Raw genomic sequence first — 17,500 nt, forward strand, 5'->3', positions numbered from 1 at the left:
CTTTTTTCTTTGTAATTCTCGGCAAATCAATTGGAAAGGAAGTGACCGAAGGACCAAAAATACAAGAGATCCATGTCAAATCTTACGTATCTGAGTAGACAGGATGTGCAATATCCTATTATTATCGATACTTATCAAAGTATCTCCAGGAACCGACAGATTACACATACGCTATATGTCCCTTCTCACATACACCCATAATTAAAGCAATTGTTTCAATAATATTTATTTTTAACTGAAATTTAAGATTAAAAAATATAACAAATAAACTATGTTAAAAAATAAAGTACAAACGTAAGCCTAATTAACAGAGTAAGCATGATCTTTTATTTCATTGATTATAAAAAAAAAAAAAAAAAAAAAATAAAATAACACAAACTATTGTAACGATGAAAGGTATTAACTTTTTATTTGCCGAAAGTGGAATGTTACGATTATATATTAACGACGCAATTAAAAATTAATTTTTAAATTATTGTTTCTAAACGATATCTTCCCATATACAGGTGAATGTAACAGTTCTATATTATTATTATACAAAATATTAGAATTACTTAAATTTTGTTTCCCCAACTAGTAGCCTACAATTGGAATATGTTTTTATCCTTTATTAAATACTTAAATGAATTTTAAAGTGATCATTGATAATATGAAAAAGCTTACAATTACTGTTAAAAATATTTTAAAGTATTTAATATAAATTAATTCGGAAAATAGATTCGTTACTTTGATTCTATCTTATTTTTATCTTCCTAATTCATCTTGTTTTAATCTTCCTAAATTAACTTCCTCTACGGTTATTGATGTTTTGTTACGTCCAATTCTCTATTTACGACGAAGATTTATCATTCGATTGGCTAAAGCAAAAGTTCTATGAATTTACAAACAAAATATTAATAATAAATCAAAATCTTGACAGTTCAATGATAAATACTCATATTACCATCAACCAACTTTTTATTATATAAAATAAAACAAATATATTTAATTCTATTTTTACCATAAACGTCTATTTACCTGATTAGCTTTTTACTTTCAATTTGAATTGAAAATATTACTTAAACGACATCCTTGGACCATAGAGATTATTATTACACCTTACGAGTGTAATTATGAGTATTTCTTACTATTTATATTATGCAAATTTACAAGAGTTTTTAAATTACTCACGTTGTACATGAATTGATTTTTATTCTTATTCGTAATATTGTAAATTTAATTAGCAAACGTTAATTAGTGAATTTTTATTTCATACTAACAATAATAATTAATAAAAACATTATGAAAAAATAATAATGACAATAAGACGTATAAGAATATAAGCAAAGTTTTCAATTTATTTATAATTATGCGTAATGCTTTTATGTATTTTACGCTTCTTTAGTCTACATAATGAAATAAAATACTTTAAAATTTAAACTAATTCAATTCACGAAAAAAAAAAAGCCCTTATAGGACAAAACAAACAAATTAAATTTAACAAATTATCGTGAAAACTTAAAACCAATGTAATTCTATTCGTAAATAATGAGCTAAGGAATTAAAAATTATTACGCAATTGACTTCATTCGTATTGTTTTATTGTGTTATTGTTGTCGGTATTTATCAATGCTTATTATTATAATCGAATGTTACTCTAGCAACGTTTGACTTTTATTGGAACATTACCAAGGTACGTAGAGTATTTTTTTCAAATTTTATATCCATTAATAAAGATAATGTATATGCAATAATTTTCCTAATTATCCTCAAACCTGAACAGACGAGCATTGAAATAAATTTCAAAAATTGCAGACAAATAAGCACAGTCTGAATCCAATTGCATTTACTTGAATATTGTTTGAGCGTAAAGCTTCTTAAAATATATGCAAAGCATCATTCTGATATTGCTTACATGCGAGACGACCTTTCCATTGTTACAAAACTTCTTTTGTAAGAAGTGGACTTTAATTTTATAAAAATATCTCTTCAATTGCAAGATATAAGATCATGTTTTTAGAATTTTTCACAGAAGTAGAAATTCAAAATCTCGTTCATTTAACGTAAAATTAGTATTTATCGCGCAAAATAATGAATCCTATTTATAGAATCTTTCTTTATCTCTTAACATTTGGATACTGAAAGATACATCAAAATTGCTTTTATTTAATCACTAAAAAATAATATAAGATAACGATAAGCCATTGTCATTATATGAATATGGGAAGCTTATTGTTGTTGTTTGTTGTTGTTCCTGCTGCTGTTCATATTATTTTTATTATTATTGTGATTATTATTATTGTTATTATTATTATTGTTGTTATTGTTATTTTTGTACAGACGAGGGAAATACGTTTTAATCTTGACATTTGCAATTTTACGAGAAATGCTTAAAAGCTCAAGTATGATAAAGATTTTTATTCAATTTAACGACCCTTTCAGAAAATTTTCATTAATAATATCAGAATAAAAAATATCTAAGAATTGATCGTGAGTGGAACAAATGTATTAATATCTATATTTAAAAGAAGAAAAAAAAGAAGAAAAGAAAGAAAGAAAGAAAAACATAAATAATTAAAAAGTAACAATAGTAAGGAGACTGAGCACCCTAGTACATGTTCCAAGTGGAACAATAATGTCGACTGGCGAAATGGAGACTCGAGCGAACACTGTTTCGTCGTAATCGGATGATCGCTGTCCTCTACTTTGTTCGACAGAGACGAAGCAATAAACGAGCATTAAAGAGATAAGAGAGAATTCATGTCCACTCTTTGTTCTCATATTTTAAAGTGACATTGTCAAACAAAACATCTCGGCGATTCCTTCAATCGACCATTACGTTCCATACAACTATAATCTGGATGTTTATCGCGCATTCCCAAAAGCGCTAAGAGTTCTTGATAAGTCCTTAAAGAAATATAATAACGCATTTCGATCGAATGAATTATTGGAAACTTCGGTAGACAGTTAGGATCGATAATAGTTTACACTTGTAATTCAACATATCGTACTAATTCGACTATTGATTGCATAAAGATTTGTTTTGTCTTTTCTTTTTCTTTTATTTATTTTTACAGAATTATGAATCGAAAACTCCAAATACAATACTAATAATGATATTGTACTATTAAGTTTTAAGTCGAAGAAAGGAATTAATTTAATTGTACGAATTTGAGGAATAATGTAGGCCGTTGCTATCGAAAGCTTTTAACGGAGAAAGTATCGCGGGCACTTTGATGGGTTCGTTCGTTTATCTACAACGACTTGGTTGATATTTTGGTTGTTGCGTCGGTTGAGCAAGGATGCGCATATATAACCATCCTCATCGACGAGTATAGAAAATTGCGTTTGCGTGTAATATTAAGCAAGGAAAGTAAGTCGTCGTATATACTCGCTAAGGTAATTTGCTCGTTACTCTTAAGATCGCATTCTCGCGGCGCTTAATGCCTTATTAGCCGGGAAGATCGGTAGAGTTCATTCTCTCTCTCTCTCTCTCTTCGGCAATATTAACAATAATTCGAAACTCGAGCCGTTGAATAGTACGCTCGATCATAAAAACTCATAGGCGCGGCCTAACGGATCCCCTTGCCCACCCCGTCCTGGCGCTCGCAACCCTGACGCCGTTGCCCCTCTCTAATCGCCTCAGCCCCCAGGTCCCGAGCCAGCACAAAAAAAAAAAACGTACGTGAACAAGTCGAAGCGCGAGGCTGATCCATTGACCCAGTGCTAGAATATTTTGGCAGCTGCCAGGGATGGCGCCCTCTCGTAAGCCAACTTCCCCGTAGCGACAACAAAGCCGGGCGCCATTCCACGACAGCAGCCGTATCGACGCGACGGCTTTCTTTCTCCTAACGCTTCTCCTCCTCCGCCGCGACGTTCTCGCTCGTGGGGAACGCACTCGGCTCGAGAATCATTCCGCCTGCTCATGCTAATAAGAGAGTAAGAGAGAGAGAGAGAGAGAGAGAGAGAGAGAGAGAGGGCGACTAAGGGCGCGCGAGAGGGGGCAAGTCGATTGCGCGCAGGAGCCGAATTCTAGGAGAAGGGAGGGCCAGGAACGCGCGGCTACGGCGGCTACGGCGGCGGCGGTGGTGGCGGCGTTAACAGCAGCAGCAACAGCAGCAGCAGCAGCAGCAGCAGCAGCAGCAGCTGCGGCGGTGGCGGCGTCGTCATCGTCGTCGTCGTCGTCGTCGTCGAGCGGCAACGAATCAATATCGCGGTGGCTGCGCGCGCGCTAGGTCCTGGTGGTCTAGACTAGCCAAGTTGCCGTCACGAGGACGCGCCGAGGCCCGGTAAAGAGTGCGACGCGGGGATGAACCGTGGATTGTGAGCCGAGCAGGCGAGCACACGTAGACGTCAGCTGCAACATGGCCAAGGTGAGAGGGAATTTTCATAAAAACGGCCTTCGCTTACGAGGAGGCTCGATCGTTTGGGAGACTGCCGCTGTTGGCGCAAGGCCCGTTCCTGTACCCGCCATCCCACTCCCTCTCTCCATGCGCGAGCCCCATACTCCGGGCGATACTTATGGGCTTAGGATGCCTTAAGTATCCCCTTGTCGCCTCGTTGACGCCACGTCTCGGTGACGCGTAAACATTAGCTAGGACCTTAGAGAGACGGGGGCGTCGTAGGTTCCTGATCTTTTCGAATGAAACAAGTGCGATTGAGAAGCGGTGGATGGTGGTGGTGGATTTTGTTGTACAATCTCTTCTGGATTTGCGCAGCGGATTCGCGATGGTTCGCGTTCACTTGGAGATGGCAGTCCTTGTCGGTGTAGTCACTCTGACTTCGATCCACATCGAGTTAATCGCGGCATTTGTAGGCATCCGAGCCCTTTCTTTCCAATTTTCGTTACTGCTACGTAGTAAATTCATTTCACGTTCGGCCTTGCCGTCACATCCCGTCACCGCTTTATTAACTCGTCCTTTTTCGACACAAATACACGCAAAGACAGTTAATACGAACTAAATGTCAACTACAATTAGCTATTAACTCTGCTGTTTGTATAATTTTAGGGTAATTTAAGTCTCCTACGTATGGTTAAATCGATATTTCAGTAGATAATTTATCTGCCTTTTTAATCGATGATATTAGAGATTAAATTACCCAGATTAGATAATTGTTTGCCTGACAAAATACCTGGAAAGATAATGTTATGAAAACAAAATTAATAAATAAGATAAACAAATAAATAAAGATAAAAAAAAATAGTTGTAAGAAGAATGATTGTTATCATTTTGGAATGAACAAATGGAAATGTCAAAATTTTGGAACAAGTTTATGTTGTTTAACCTCATGAATTAGAAAACAAGTACAGCTATACGCTACAGTTGTATTTTTTTTTTTTTTTTTTTTTTTTTTTTTTTTTTTTTGACACATTAATGTGTTTTTATCACCTGTGTAATTAAATTAATAATAATATGAAAATTATAAAATTAAATTTTGTGTATAACATAATGCCACTCTTTTTCTTAATCCTGTTTTAAGAGATAAAAATTTATTGTAATGACAGCATGGAATTAGTTTTATAAAGGTCACGAAGTGCATAATGCCATTTGATATAAACCTTATTATTAAAAATATTATTGAATAAGAAGAAGATGAAGGAGAAGAAGATGAAGATGAAGATGAAGATGAAGATGAAGATGAAGATGAAGATGAAGATGAAGATGAAGATGAAGATGAAGATGAAGATGAAGATGAAGATGAAGATGAAGATGAAGATGAAGATGAAGATGAAGATGAAGATGAAGATGAAGATGAAGATGAAGATGAAGATGAAGATGAAGATGAAGATGAAGATGAAGATGAAGATGAAGATGAAGATGAAGATGAAGATGAAGATGAAGATGAAGATGAAGATGAAGATGAAGATGAAGATGAAGATGAAGATGAAGATGAAGATGAAGATGAAGATGAAGATGAAGATGAAGATGAAGATGAAGATGAAGATGAAGATGAAGATGAAGATGAAGATGAAGATGAAGATGAAGATGAAGATGAAGATGAAGATGAAGATGAAGATGAAGATGAAGATGAAGATGAAGATGAAGATGAAGATGAAGATGAAGATGAAGATGAAGATGAAGATGAAGATGAAGATGAAGATGAAGATGAAGATGAAGATGAAGATGAAGATGAAGATGAAGATGAAGATGAAGATGAAGATGAAGATGAAGATGAAGATGAAGATGAAGATGAAGATGAAGATGAAGATGAAGATGAAGATGAAGATGAAGATGAAGATGAAGATGAAGATGAAGATGAAGATGAAGATGAAGATGAAGATGAAGATGAAGATGAAGATGAAGATGAAGATGAAGATGAAGATGAAGATGAAGATGAAGATGAAGATGAAGATGAAGATGAAGATGAAGATGAAGATGAAGATGAAGATGAAGATGAAGAAGAAGAAGAAGAAGAAGAAGAAGAAGAAGAAAAAGGAGAAGATAAATCCATTTAATAACTGACAGTATTCGATTAAATACGTATTTCCATATTCACTTCCCATTCTATTGAATATTGATATAAACCAAGGATAAGAGAGAAGATTTTATGCATCGTATATACTCGTACTTCCTCCTCCCTTAGGCGTTTTAATCTCTAGTAAAATACTAATAATATATGCACAAACTGTACTATTAGCACTATACTCATCGTGTCTGAAAATAGAAATTTCCCAAGCAATTATAAAATTAGAAAGGATAATGATAAGTTTCGTTAAAGCAATTGAAAAGCCGTGTAATATGGTAAAAACCAATTATTAAAGTGCAAATTAACAATAACTGACGTTTTGTATATAATATACAGGAATCAAACTTCATTACATTTCCCATTCAATATGAATTATTTTTCTAAATATTTTCACAAATAGAACTCTACTTTTGTGCTCGCGTATAACTTAGGTATAAACAAAAAAATTGTTGCAATTATTACATGGCAATATTTTCAAATTGATATTTTGATTTTAGCTACGATTAAATATATAATACATCTCTGCCCACGCTTTCTTCGATAATTTCCTCGACCTTGAACCTGACATATTATATTTACTTCTCGTATAATTTAATCGCATCTACCGTGTATTCTTTTAAATGTGATACTTTAAAAGAAACTCTAATTTTATTACATTCTGCAATATTTCGTAAATTTCATAACTGTCAAATTTAGTAAGAGAGGTATATCATTTTGCGAACATTGAACTTTTTTTACAAATACATCAAATGTGATAAGAGAAAATCATTAAATTAAATATTTCATACGTTTTATACCAAGTCAAATAATATTTCTTCTACATTAATAACTGTAAATAATGAAAATAGCTTAAAATAATATAAATAGAAGTGGTTTATTTTCAGTCTGTTTACATTTAGCAGATATCATGAAATTGATATTTCAAATGTAATTTTAGTATAAAGAAGGGGTTTTGTAATAATTAACAATAATAATATACGTTACAATGCCATGTCATTATAGATAAATAATATCATTTAAACATATTTAAATTCGCATATGAATGTTAATTATTATAATACATTGTATGTGTAATTTAATATTAATTTAAGAATTTCTTATTTATACGCGAGAAAAATTTTAAATTCTAAAATTCAATAATGTAATACTTAATTCTATGTTAATAAGAAAAATATTACTTCTCTACTATTTCAAGAATGTACATTTCTATTGCTCAATTTATAAATATCATTTTCTAAAATTAATAGAAAGTATATTATTTTCAAAATTTCTTTTACTACAAATTTAAAAATTATTCATGAAATGCCATTACATTTCAATATAAAGAATATATAAATTTTTATTCGTATTAAAAATAACTTATATAATTCATATTAACTTTAAGCTCGCTCAATTGGCTTAAAATATTAAATTACAAAATTGCTTAGCAAATACTTTCGATAAATATTTATTAAGTCACTGCAATCCGTATGATACTGCTTTTTTTTTTTGTTTTTTAATTTAGTTTGAAATAATGTAAATAGGATATAGAACATTTTCATGTATTATTTAATGATAAAGTATAATTTTTACATTAAATCATTAAAATTCTGTAATCGTTACAAAGTTTTTATTTTTTTTTTTTTATTTCTTTTTTAACAAGAATTTTCTTCTGAATTAAACAGTGTCTTAAAAATAATTAAATGAATAATTGATTTCGAACTATAAAAAAAAACTTCTTAATGTGTTTATTTTTATTTTTAGTTATTTTAGTTATTTGTAGTTATTTTTAGAATGCGTAAACGCATACATACGCCTATTCTTCAAAAATTGTCATGATTTTAATTTATATGTGTGAAATCGCTATGAATATTTTCTTAAAAATCTATTTCAGATAAATGTTTTAATTGGGTATTTTCGAAACAACAATTTAATGAATCCATTGACTTGAATCCAATGATTGAAAATGAAATATTGTATTGTATTTCAAGCATCATAATGGTATGATGACCTTGAAAAGTAAGAAATTGACATTGAAACGAGATAAAGACAAACTTCATTCACCAATGCCAAAAATCCATTTAAAACATTTTACTCAAACATCATTATTAAATAATATTTATAGTTTCCTATTCGGTGCAAAGTTAATGTATTTGAAAATTTTAACTCTTTTTTTTATTAATATATTTATAGAAATATCGAAGCTTAATCTTATCTTATTGATGTTACATATTTCGCCTGCACCAATTTTATTGCGATTTTTCTTGTCTCTAGAATCTACATGTATTTTTTATTTTATTTTAATACTTCCAAAGTACTGTGAAATTTATTGTTTATTGTACGATAAACATATCCTGCAAACTAAAGTAACAAGTATTTTCTTAAATATCTTATTGTATACAATGACTATAATAAACAAACTGCTTAACAATAAGTATATATAACTAATAGATATGAAAAATATCGTACAAAGTAAAGATGATGAAACTCAAATCGCTTCACAATTGAAAACATTTTATTTAATTTTAAACAACATGTAAAATGGATTAATGTAGAACAGATATATTAACATTTATCGTATGATCATTAATCATGTGATATCACTGACTTTCATAGAGATGTTCATCTTAAAAAACATAATAAATTGAAACGGAATTAGAACAGCCATAATTGTTGTATTATTATAGTTGTTTTTCCTTTAATTAGTAAAATGCTGATCTGACAAAATTGAAAATTCATATCGTCCAATTAAAGTACGTTTAATGTTTTTAAAAGATTTCATATACATATATTTATTTATATATGCCGTAGACGTGCCTTTATTTTTATCTATAATAATTTTCTTGATCGTGTAGAAACTTTCATTGGATTCATTAAGAATTTATTGTTACTCGTTAAACAACTCGACCATACAGATTTATAAACTTTTACGTTTAAATTTATTTAAGTCTATTGTCCGTCAGAAAAATTCACCGCCCGCCAATCCAGCCCATCCACCAATAAACTTTGCCGACGCATCGAACGACCGCGAGACATCATATTTCGCGGCTTGGATGATAAATATTCTAATTTTGCTGCTCTTTGCATTCACCTACGTAAACGAGAGCAATACGACAAACAGCAACTGGCATTCGTCGGCCGGATGCACGTGCAGGCACGCGCATGCGCTGTGCAAGCCACATCGCGAACATCGCTCGCGGATAAGTCGATTATTCGCCTTCCTTCTCCTGTGAGTGCCGGAGTGCTTAACATGCTTGAAACGCCACTTTCTTCGCTCTCGAGCCCATCGGCACATCGTAACTTTTTCAAAAGACACACGAAATACGCTTCTTAAGTTTTATGGAAGCTATGTCCCATATGAAAATAACAACTAGTAGAAGGAGTGAGATTTTGCTCAGACGATCATCGGCTCGAGTTCGTTGAATCCTACCGTACGGTTCTTTTGTTTCCTTACGTAAGGACGTGTGTCGTTTTTTTCGCTTTTTCTTTTTTTTTGTTTTTCTTTTTTTGTTTATATTTGTAACAGTAAGAATATTGAAAGTTTTGTTGGATAATTGAATTTACTTGGAATCATTAGGGAAATTTGCACGGTAATTGAGAGAAAAGAGTCGAGTACTTACAGCAATCGGAGGTGAAGTACAGTTTGCGTGCAGAAACGGCATGCATAAGAATTTCAAGAGATCTTATAAAATCATCTGAGCTTACACAGCTGGTTAAAATGACTGTGAAATGAATTCGTGGATTTTTAAAATTTATTATACAAATAAAACAGTTTATCAAACTTAATGATTACAAGGAATTATTACATTATATTTTTTTATGTTTTATAGAAGAGTAAGCGCTTTTCCTATAGGATGGCACTATAACAATAAACGCAATTAAAAGACATTTAAGATTTAAATTAATCGATGGATCAGTCTGATCTTGCAGTAATTACATTAATAATACATAAATATATTTGCTCTGTTTTCATAAAATATTATCGTGCAATATTATCTTAAAATAAAAAGTTAACGATGAAAATTGAATTGAAAAATAAATCAAAACACTTGCGCTTCGCAATCGATTTGGTGGTGAATTTCATCATAACTGTAATTACAAAAAGTATATATTTATAAGAAATACAAAAAAAAAAAAAAAAAAAAAAAATGATTATTTAGGAAAATTATGTTTAAACAATTTCAATTGATAATATCATATAATTTCATCTATTTTAATTTAAATAACTTAATCGAGTTATCAAAAAACTATAACTATGATTGTAGTAACGATGCGATTACAATGCCAAGTCTTAAAAAATCGTAGAGCTATATAATTTAATTTTCCATGTGTACAATAAATGTATTATAAACTTAGACTGTTAATAAAAAAATTATTTACAATATACAATATGTGAAGACGATATACACGTTACGACAGTAGGCGAGACCGATTACACAAACTGCCGACGTCGTAAGAAATCCAATCTTTTATAAATATATTATGGCCCTGGGAAACTTGAACAGTGATATATGAGTGCAATTTCATTGTTGCACTATTTAGGATATTTTCAATGGTCTGCACATTTTTGCTTTGTCTCAATATTATTGATAAAATACTTTCTTGCTATGTAAAACCACACAATTCAGCCTTCCGATATCCTAGAGCTCATAATTCTGTGAAAATTATTTTCTATAAGTTTTTCGAAACATCTGTGCCGGAAGAATTCTAACATATCAATATAAAAAGGAAACACGATTGTGCCATACGATATTATGAAAATAAAAATTGCCGTCATCTATAAAGATATTAAAAATTAACTAATACTTTTATTATCTTTTATTATGGTAATTTTGAGAAGGATAAGAAAATTTATTTTTATCTTATTTATTATATATTTATTTGTATTTATACATTTGATAAGTTTACATACATATCTTCGTGAGATATAATATAAATATGACAAACACGGGCTTAAAAATTGCTTTAACATAATTTTGAATGAAAAGAAAGCATTACTTTATCAAATATTAATACCTTAAATTCAATACATATTGCTAATGTATTGTACTTTTAATTGGCAATCAATAACAAAATAATAAGCATTACAAAACAATTTTTTATTTTTCATTGTATATTTTAATACTAATCTATTACCGTCATTTTTTTTTTTTTTTTTTTTTTTTTTTTTTTTTTTTTTATTAATAACAATTGCTTTTACATTTTGGTATACAATAATTTCGTAACCAGATAAATAATTCGTTTGCAAATGTGTACGTCATCGCAGTGAAATTGATAAATCGTGTGAAAATTACTTATACACTATCAAGGGGCGAGAGAGAAGTACACGTATACACATGCATGAATAAAAATACAAGCCAACGAAGTAAGACAGCATCATGTTCACTTCATAAATTCTTGACAACGGCCGAAAGACAAATTGAAAATAAGTGAAAATTTTTTCTGATAAAAGTATTATCATTTTACAGCTATTATAACGATGTTTGCAAAAATAATTTTGCTTACCTTGTTGAATCTGTTATTGTAGGCCGGAGTAAAATTGCTAGTTTTTGTGAAGAATTTCTGTGAAGAATTACAAGAAAAGAAAAATAAAAATCTTTTTCGTTATATTCTCTCTTTCCTTAGATTCTTTAATTAACTTTCTAATTTTCCAAACAAAGTGGAAGCACCTGGATTGAAAAAATTAAAAGGATAAAGAAACATTTGATAATAAACTTGATAATCGGTAGGGCGGATTATTTAACAATAAAGAAATACAATTAATCTCGTTTCTCGAATCTATGTATATAAAATATTTTAATGATTATTCTTCGCTTGTATTGATTACTATATTACATACGACTATAATTTTTATCATTTACTTAGCAGATTCTAATTTATGGCACATTTTGTTAAAAAAAAAAAAAAATTTTAGTCAATTATTTAATCCATAAACTTTTTGAGTTTTTGTATAGTGTGGTAAAAAAAACAAAAAACAATTAATCCTGTACGCTTGTATGTTTATAACTAAACATAGAAATTAAATTCTAGAATTTTTCGTAAGTATTGAGCAAGTACATTTAAGCCTATTGAACTAAAGTAAAGAAAAATTATATATTTCAGTGCGGTATTTACGTGATTGTTTGTGCACGGAAAAATGAAGAACCTGGCAATGAATTAATATTTATGGTAAAAGTAAGTTAAACGTTTGCCACCGTATAGTGTATATGTAGCCTTGCGAAAGAGAGACAGAGAGATAGAACGAAAAGCGTGTGGTTGGAACTTTTTCACATATCCAGCGGTCCGTGATTCCTCGCTGCCACAGCGTTGTTCCCTCTTATTCCTTGTATTACTTTTTTGTTGTTTTTTTTGCTTGGATCAAATTCTTACTCGTAGGATTCATTTTGTTGCCATGAAACAAATTATAATTCTTTCTTTAATGCCAGTAAAATAATTCCTTTCGTGAAAATCAAACAAAGTTATTTGTTTAATGCACATGCAATAAACCGTAGTATTGGTGTTAAGCTGTATAATTATAAAATGTAGAGGAATGTTTATAAACGTGAAACCATTGGAATCAAACGAGTTTCGATATTGCACATAATCATACGCTTTAATTGTGTATAATTAATATAATGAGACATTGCTGCCAAATTGTATAACGATGAAGATTTGTGACGGAGTTCATTTATTGTAAAATTTAATATGATTTATAAGAACTTTATTATTATATTAGGCTATAATGAACTTGGGCAGTTAATGCTTCGAATTCAACTTCCTCACCAAAAGTCATAATGATTAAAAAGAAATTTTTTAAATAATTCTTTTGGCTTTTGTCAATGCATAAAAATAAACATTTTATTTACAAATAAGTAAACAAAGAGTTGCATTAAAAATAGTAAGTCGTTGCAATATCGAATTATTGAATTATTTCGTGCCATGTTTAGTTTCTATATTTAGATTTTTAAATCTGATATCTAAATTTTATATAAAAGAATTCGTGTATGAATGAAAATTTTATGTTTGTAAAAATTTGTCGTTGATTAATATTTATCGAAAGCTTAAATATACCGTCACTTCTTCCAACTTTTATATTCTTTGTATTATGTTTGTCATCAATCAAGCTTAAATAAAATCATTTAAAGCATTAAATTCACCGACCTAAAGGACGTATGAAAAAAAAAAGTATTAACTAATATCCTCGACGTAATAAGTTTATAACAAAATTATTAAATATATAGAAAAATCGTCAAAATATTTTATTGTATTATTTACATCTAACCTAAGTGTTTACGCTTATTTGTATAAAAATAAAATGCTTGATATATTCAATTAGTAGTTATTGCAATAAATTGTAATAAACATTTAACAAAAAAAATATTTATTTGATATATATTTATAAAGATCTCAAGCAGTGAATTTTATGCTTTCAATACATGTGCTTATTTCAAATATATGATATCTTGATATAGACATACAAATGTCTTCAATATAATAAAATTCTTATTGCAATATTAAATAATCAATAACTGTTTCTATTTATTTATAAGAGAAACATAAGTAATAAATTTTTTTTTCTGCTTTTGATGAAAAGATGGTTATCCATGATATTATCGTAAAATACATAATTAATAAATTATATATATTATATATTAATTATATTTATATATATATATATATATATAATAAAATTATATTAATAAAATAAATAAATAATAATGAAAAACATAATTAAGTAATTAATTTCTTTAAAGAAATAAATTTATTACTTTACAACGTGGTGGCTCGAAAATTTCGGTGGAAAGAAAGAGAATTCAGATTCAAACGAATCAATAATTTGTAATAATTAATAAACTAGAAGTATTTAGTATTTAGTATCGTTAGATCTAGAATCATTTGAATGATTTATAATAATTTTTTGACGAATTTTTTCTATTTTTGCTTCTACAGTTTCATATTGTAAATTCAATGTCTTATATTATTACATAAAGCACGTTAAGATTCAACTGCTTTTCAACTAATCAAAATTATTTTTAAATATTATAATTGATTCGGTGAAACGTCATACGTATTATATTATTACGTATATACATAATTACGTCGATAATATATATGTATATATATATACAAAATGTAAAAGTAATAAAATCCTTTGAGTGCAAATGAATTTGTTAATCCATTCCGATAAAATTTTCTACCTAAAAGCTCATGGCTTAATTCTATCATTATTCTCTAAATTATGAATTTCAAATTGCAATGTTTTATCACTGATAATATTTACATGATAAGGTAGTTTTACATTGTATTTTAATATATTTCACTGAACCTGAAGATGTAATATTAAAATTTTGGCATTTAAATTGTAAATAAAACATTGTCTTAATATCACACTAACTTATACCGTTGAATATTGAATAAGAATTCTTTAGTGTAATTAAGACTCGAAGATATTATCTTAATATCTTGCGTGAGGGGAAAGGATTGAATATTGATAATTAGTATTTGTATGCCTAGATATTAAAGCCCTTACAATGGCCTTGAATGGCATATTGAAAAAGTGCATTTTCCAAATAATCCTATGAGTAGTGCCATCTCTTATAAACGTGATCTCCTTACTAAATGATCTAACGTGATCCTAATGGAGTCAGATAGCAGCATGAATTTCAAATTTGACAAGCCTATTAGCTACACGTACATAACTGACGGTCTTGGAATTTTTTAATAGGCGCATTGTGCGCGCGTGCGCGCGACTTTGTCTCGATGGTGGCTGGACACGTGTATGCATGGATGGATTCGATCACATTGTGTGCGACGAAATTAAATAGAAACGTGTGTTAATTATTTGGACTAGAGAGAGAAGGAAAAGATGTAAGCGCACGATACAAGCTACATTTTTTTTTTTTGCGCGTGGATCGAACATAGACATTTTACGTCTTTTGAGGACAATCTTAAGCGAGTCCCAGTAAGGTCTTAATAACCTCTAAAAAGGAATACTCGAATACTCTATTGTTCTATCCTTGTAAAATAAGATATTTCATTCATGCGTTATACAAGTGTGACTTTATATCCCTAACATCTTATTTTTAATTTAACAGATGTCTATTCATTACAATTCTTACTTAAATTCTTCTTATTATTTTATCACGATTTATCTAATTTTATGTACTTATTGCACTTTAAGTATATTGTATAAAAATAAAGTTAATTAAAATATTAATATAAATTAGCTGTGCGAATATAAGATTAATCGTTTTACGTTTTTAATTTTTTGTTTTATTCGTATAACCGTATTATCGTGATTTTTTTTTTATTTTAACGTATTCAACGGTAAAATTGACATTATTGTATTAAGTTATTTGCAATGTTGAACGGTTATAAATATTCATAAAAATATTTAAATGTCTTAAATTAAGTATAATAGTTCTCGAATTCGGATAGTAGACCATATGTTATGTTTAATTTCTTACGAATGCAAATATATTTTATGTGTAATAAACTTTGTAAAAAATTTGTTTAATCAATTTGAATATTGTAATGCAATGCTAGGAGAAACAATGCAATTCATGTTTCGTTCATCGATCCGCCATTTATTGATTAAAACGTTAAATGCTAATACACTGAGAGTACACTGTAAGTAGTTCTAGAAGCCGTACTTGAATCATATTAAAACGAACACTATTATACGTTATCATCACACACATGTGGTACGCTCTCATTATACATGTATGTACTGATCATGCGTATAATAATAAAAAACAATACATTGGACTGCGTAAAATATAACAAATTATTTTTAGACTGCAATATGTATATATATATATATATATATATATAATTCGTTAAAATTCGTTAGAATAAAATGTTTTTTTTTTTTAATGTTATTATCGTCGTGTTTGCGTTAGATAACATAATAGTACAGGCAATACAATAATTTACAAATATAAAACGACATAATAAAAAAAAAAAAAAAAAGACTTGTCAAATCTTTATACAAGGTTAAAAGTAAATTAATTTATAAGGATAATCTTATAAATTACTCGCTCTCTTTTATTTAAAATTAATTTACATTTTAGTCATTTTGAAAGATTCGTGTGATGATTATAACCGATTGTGATGTTACATGAATTTAAATTCTGACAAAAGATAATATATTTGGTAATGCAATTTTTGACAAAACGTACATAGATCAATGCAAATATTATGTGTAATATTAAACTAAAGAAAATGTTCATTTATATTAACATTTTTTTTTAACTATTTATATTTATAATACTTTATTATACTTTATTAATGAGAATCCTCACTTCTCACCTTAATTATTATGAAATCTATTATTTCTCTCTATACAATTAACAATGCAATAAATGCACCTTAATAACATAAATCGTTAAAATTTAAGAAAAGAACTTATGAAAAAAACATTAATTCCATAATATTTCATAAGCGTTGGAATATTTTCGTAAAACTGCACACAATGGAAGTCGGACTTATGCAGAAAGTAATGATGGCTGTCTGCGGCGAAGGTCGGCACCATAAACTCTTGAAAATTGCCATTAGATATGGCCATGACATACGACTTCTCTTCGAATACTCTTATGATTTTATTAAATCTGTTGTCGATACAATTTTTTAAAGTATTTCAATGATTTGAATGAGACGAATTTAATCATTTTACCTAAGCTACCCATCAAAAGGACAAATTACACGATTTCTTTCTTTATATATATATATATATATATATATATATATATTTTTTTTTTCCACATGTGCATATTTGCCTGAATTTTCAGATATAATAAAGCATTTAGCAATTTATGGTTAGTTTTTTAAATTAATATTCAAATTCTTTTACTATCTTCTTCATTGTTTAATAATTTTCTATATACATTATTTCTATAATAAGTGAATTGACAGAAAGGAAAAAAATGGGATTTTCATAAAGTTCTAATCGAGAAAATATTTAAAAAAATAGGCAAAAAATTATTGTACAATAAGTCGGTATTATACTGTATTATACGGTAAGATTGCATCGTAATACTGACACAAATTATCAAATTTTTTTTTTTATAAGATATTTGTAAATATATAAAATAAC

At 29.0% G+C, this 17,500-nt stretch overlaps 1 protein-coding gene across 2 annotated transcripts in view; it reads left to right on the forward strand.

Annotated features, from left to right (window-relative positions):
- Positions 1–4,138: 4,138 nt before the first annotated feature.
- LOC105360281 (uncharacterized) overlaps positions 4,139–17,500 on the forward strand; it is a 38,187-nt gene continuing 24,825 nt past the window's right edge. For both annotated transcript variants that reach the window (XM_011497150.1, XM_011497151.1), the window contains exon 1: positions 4,139–4,352. In XM_011497150.1, the coding sequence (XP_011495452.1) occupies positions 4,344–4,352 (9 nt within the window). In that variant the 5' untranslated portion in view covers positions 4,139–4,343. The remainder of the gene's footprint in view (positions 4,353–17,500) is intronic.

This window comes from Ceratosolen solmsi, unplaced genomic scaffold, assembly GCF_000503995.2.
Source record: "Ceratosolen solmsi marchali unplaced genomic scaffold, CerSol_1.0 scaffold13, whole genome shotgun sequence".
Classification (NCBI taxonomy): Eukaryota; Metazoa; Arthropoda; class Insecta; order Hymenoptera; family Agaonidae; genus Ceratosolen; species Ceratosolen solmsi.